A 4312-nucleotide genomic window follows, 5' to 3' on the forward strand; every position below is an offset into this window, starting at 1 on the left:
TGCTTGAAATGCTCAGTGGTGCTCCACTGCCCCCGGGGATGCCCTGTCTTCTCTTCCTCTAGTGCCCTGTCTTCCCAGTGGCATGCCCTGTCTTCTCTTCCTCTAGTGCCCTGACTCCCCAGGGCCTTTGCACATGCTGTTCCCCCTCCCTGAGGTGTTCTCCCCCACCCACCTAGTTTTTTCTTGCTCATGCTTTAGATCTTCAGCAAACTGCTTAAAAGACCCAGTACTTCCTGAAATACAGTCCCTCAGCCAGGTGTGGTGACTCATGCCTGTAATCCTGGCACTTTGGGAGGGCAAAGTGGAAGGACTGCTTGAGCCCAGCAGTTTGACACCAGCCTGGGCAACACAGTGAGACCTCGGCTCTACAGAAAAATTTAAAAATTAGCCGGGGCCGGGCTTGGTGGCTCAGCCTGTAATCCCAGCACTTTGGGAGGCCGAGGCAAGTGGATTACCTGAGCCCGCGGGTTCGAGACCAGCCCAGACAACTTGGTGAGACCTCGTCTCTACAATAAAATAAAAAATAGCCAGGCGGGGTAGCGCACACCTGTAGTTCCGGCTCCTCGGAAGGCTGAGGCGGAAGGATGGCCGGAGCCCAGCAGGTCGAGGCTGGGGTGGCGTGCCACTGTACTCCAGCCTGGGCGAAGAAATGAGACTCCAACTCAAAAAAAAAACCAAAAACAGAAGACCAGGAAAAGGTGGCCAGAGCCAGAACCCCCGCCCCCACCTGGCGGAGCCCTCAGCTGCCTTCTGTTGAGCGCTGAGTCGGGCTGATCCATGGGCTGTGTGTCTTCAATCACCTAACCCTCACAGCAAGCTCCTGCACTGTGTTTGATCCACACCCCCATCCTACAGATGGAAAGCTAAGGCTCGCTGAGGTCAGTGTCAGGCAGGCTGGGCACCTGGCTGTGCCACCGACCTCCCCTCGCTGTCAACACAGACGAGGCCACCCAGGCGAGAGGAGGTCGTGCAGGGACCGACCTTCCCAGATTCTCAAGAGAAACCACAGATGGGGTTTTTAATATAACATCTCCCTGTGTCTAAATGTTAGCAGACGAAGACAATTTGCAAAAACTCAGAGGCTTCCAGAGACAAGATAAGTGCCCGTGCAGATGCCAATGACGTCGGGTGGCCAAAGTGATGGTGAGAAGGGTGCCAGGCGGCCCCTAGGGCTATGTCAGGTCACTGCTTCTGCCGTCTGCAGGGCAGGCAGGGCAGTTGGCCTTCAGTTCAGGAGTCACCCTCACTGGGAGGCAGGCCCTATTTTCCCTGAGGACAGACCCCAAATATCAACCCCTACTTTCGTATCTTGGTTTCTACTGTGTGGGGCTGGGTCTGCCTGTCCATAGCTGTGTCCCCAGCACTGGGCCTGCACGCAGAAGGTGCTCATTAAATGCTTGTTGAAGAAAGGAATCCAGTTGGCCTCTCCACCCCTGAGCATCTCAGAAATGCACACTGGCCCCTCCCCTCCCCAAGCATGCGGGTAGGGCACCGGTTGGTTAAAAGCTGGCAGCTGGCGGTCCTTGGGAGCCAGAGATCCCATGGAGCTTGAGCCCAGCATGGCTACCAGCGGCCCCGTAAGCCCCCCTGCCTGCCCTTTCTGGAGCAGGGGCCAGGTGGGGTGGGAACCGTTGTGGCAGGCGGGCGGGGCTCACAGGCTGCCCCATCTGCTTTCTTTGACAGGCTAGTGACACTGAGGGTGGGATCTCAGAGCAGGAGGAAGAGGAGGCTGCAGGGGGGGCGTCCGTGGGAGAAGAGGCTCCGAGCGTCCCCAGAAGGGCCCAGGCAGAGGGCCCCATGGAGGTCACACTGCACCCTCTGAACAGCAGGTGGGCCGGGGGCTGCAGCTGGACACGCAGACCCTGCTTCCAGGCCAGCTCTGTGCTGGCCAGGCGGTCTTGGGCGGCCCCTTCAAGCTTTGGCTCCCGTTCCTCATCCGTGAGGCAGGGCTGGCCTAAGCCTTGGGTCCCTCTGGCTTCCAGCCCTGACCCAGCTGAGGGTGTGAGTTAAACGCCCCTGTTCCTCCCCCAACCCGGTGGGGGGGGTGTTCTGTTCCCCAAATCCCACCTCCCTGTCAGTCCAGGTGTGGCTGCTGGGGTGGATGTGGCTACCTCTCTGCCCTCCCCAGGTGGGCTCTCTGGTTCTTCAAGAATGACCGCAGCCGGGCCTGGCGGGACAACCTGCAGCTGGTCACCACGTTTGACACTGTGGAGGACTTCTGGGCGTGAGTGTCTGCCCCAGGGGCTCTGAGCTCCCTTCAAGGGGCTGCCTCCCACACAGCGGCCAGCCCTCCCGCACTTAGGGCTGGAGTGGAGCGGGTGCTGCCCAGGGGGTCTTGGGATTGGAGCACAGCCACCCCCATCCCACCATCTCAGGGCTCAGGGAGAGAGCCTGGCAGGGAGAAGCAGGAAGTTGATCCTGGCTCCGCCCTCTGAGGCTCCGTGACCTGGGCATGTTCCATCTACTCTCTGAACCTGTCTTAGCGCAAAGTGAGGACTTAGCTTCCTCGGGGCACCCAGTGCTTCAAGGAGGGGCTCTGAAAAGGGCCGCACAGGCCCCAGGGGAGGGCGAGAAGACCCCCGGCTCTAGCCACAGGGGTGCACTAGGGGGTCTAAAACCCTCCCCAGGGCAAGGCTCCATGAAGAAGGTAGGACTGAAGGGTTCGGGTCAGTGTGGATGGAGTCCCAGGCTGGAGACCAGTGTAAGCAAAGGCCTGGAGGCCTAAGGCGTGGGGTCTGGTGAGGAGATGGAAGGGCCTGGGCCCGTTGGAACGAGGCTCTAAAACGCCCTAGCTTTCAGTGTTGGTTGCGGGGGTGTCTCTTCAGGTTGTACAACCACATCCAGCTGCCCAGCAAGCTCTCTTCCGGCTGCGACTATGCTGTGTTCAAGGTAAGCCCTGCTGTCCCCTCTCCCTCCCCCAAAAGGAACAGGGACTGATCCCTCCTGGCTTTTGCTGCACTAATCCCTCACCGGGTGGGTGCCTCAGGCAGCCTCCCTGGGAGCAGAGAGGTGACTTCTGACTAGAGAACATGCTGTACAGAACCCCCAAGGGCTACGTCCCAGCTGAGCTGCACCTGGAAGGGGGTGGGGTGGGGAAAAGGAGCCTGGGAGAGGCCCATGTTTCGGGCTGTCTCCTTAACTAGGCCAGGCATCAGAAGGCCCGAGGGCGTCCCATCAGCATTCCCACCTATCCCTGGAGGGGCTGATGATGGTGTTTGAAGATTGCCCCTGTGACTTCCGCCCAGCCAGGTCTGGGGACCGTGCAGCCAAGCCCCGGGTGTCTACCCTTGCCCAGGGCTCCCGAATCCACCCCCACTCGAGCTCATGCCTCAAGGAGCTCGGTTCATAAAGGAGACAAGCACACACACAGGCGTGCAGCTCTGAAAGTGACCAGTATTGAGGTCAGGGCTCAGAAGAGGGTCTATCTGGTGGGTTGAGGGGCTGAGGGGCTGGCAGCGGACCCTGCTCAGAGGGGAGAAAGGTGAACCTGGCCTCGCCAGGGCCTGGGCAGAGGGCCGCAAGGCTGGGAAGGTAGCCGCATCCCCTCCCCCCACACAAAAGGAGGCAGTTGACTTGCCATCTGCCTGGCAGGATGGCATCCAACCCATGTGGGAGGACAGCAGGAACAAGAAGGGGGGCCGCTGGCTGGTCAGCTTCAGCAGGCAGGGGCGCTACAGTGAGCTGGACCGGTTGTGGCTGGAGACGGTGAGTGGGGGAGGGGAGGGTCCCCCTGGGGAGGGTCCCCGTGGGGAGGGTCCCCGTGGGGAGGGTTGGGGCTGGGGTGGCCTGTTGCTGGCAGTGGTCTCAAGAATGGCGGGGCAGTCCCTGGGCCCCAGCTGGAGTTCTCACCACCGCCCCCCACCTCGGGCCCAGCTGCTGTGTCTGATCGGGGAGAGCTTTGAGGAGCAAAGCAGGGCGGTGTGCGGTGCTGTTGTCAACATCCGCACCAAGCGGGACAAGATCGCTTTGTGGATGAGGGAGATGGAGAGCCAGGCGGCCGTGCTGCACATCGGGTGAGGCGGGCGCTGGCATGGGGCCGGGCTGGGTCTCTTCTGGGGGGAGGGTGGGCGGGGTGTCTTGGCTTTCGAGGGGGACCCTGGAGCTCTGCACACCACCCTCTCTTGCTTCTGCCTTACCCGCCTGTATCAGAGGGTTTGGAATCCAGATTTCAAAGTATTTCCAGTGATAAAACTCTCCTTTTGCATTAGAGTCATATTTTGGATTTTTGGGTGAGCGTGGCACTCAAAACAGGAGTGGCTGTGGCTGGAACGAGGGAGGGGGTTTGGGGGGGAGGGAACCCAGGGAAACCCCA

The 4312-nt window shown here is 60.6% G+C and overlaps 1 protein-coding gene across 1 annotated transcript in view; it reads left to right on the top strand.

Annotated features, from left to right (window-relative positions):
- Positions 1–1541: 1541 nt before the first annotated feature.
- The window catches only part of EIF4E1B (eukaryotic translation initiation factor 4E family member 1B), a 3152-nt gene continuing 381 nt past the window's right edge, over positions 1542–4312 (top strand). The window contains exons 1-6 of the mRNA XM_008048152.1: positions 1542–1577; positions 1684–1829; positions 2129–2224; positions 2826–2889; positions 3592–3705; positions 3874–4013. Coding sequence (XP_008046343.1) covers positions 1542–1577; positions 1684–1829; positions 2129–2224; positions 2826–2889; positions 3592–3705; positions 3874–4013 — 596 coding nt within the window. The remainder of the gene's footprint in view (positions 1578–1683; positions 1830–2128; positions 2225–2825; positions 2890–3591; positions 3706–3873; positions 4014–4312) is intronic.

The sequence above is a fragment of the Carlito syrichta genome, unplaced genomic scaffold (genome assembly GCF_000164805.1).
Source record: "Carlito syrichta isolate Samal-C Ts95f unplaced genomic scaffold, Tarsius_syrichta-2.0.1 Scaffold120624, whole genome shotgun sequence".
NCBI classification, from domain to species: domain Eukaryota; kingdom Metazoa; phylum Chordata; class Mammalia; order Primates; family Tarsiidae; genus Carlito; species Carlito syrichta.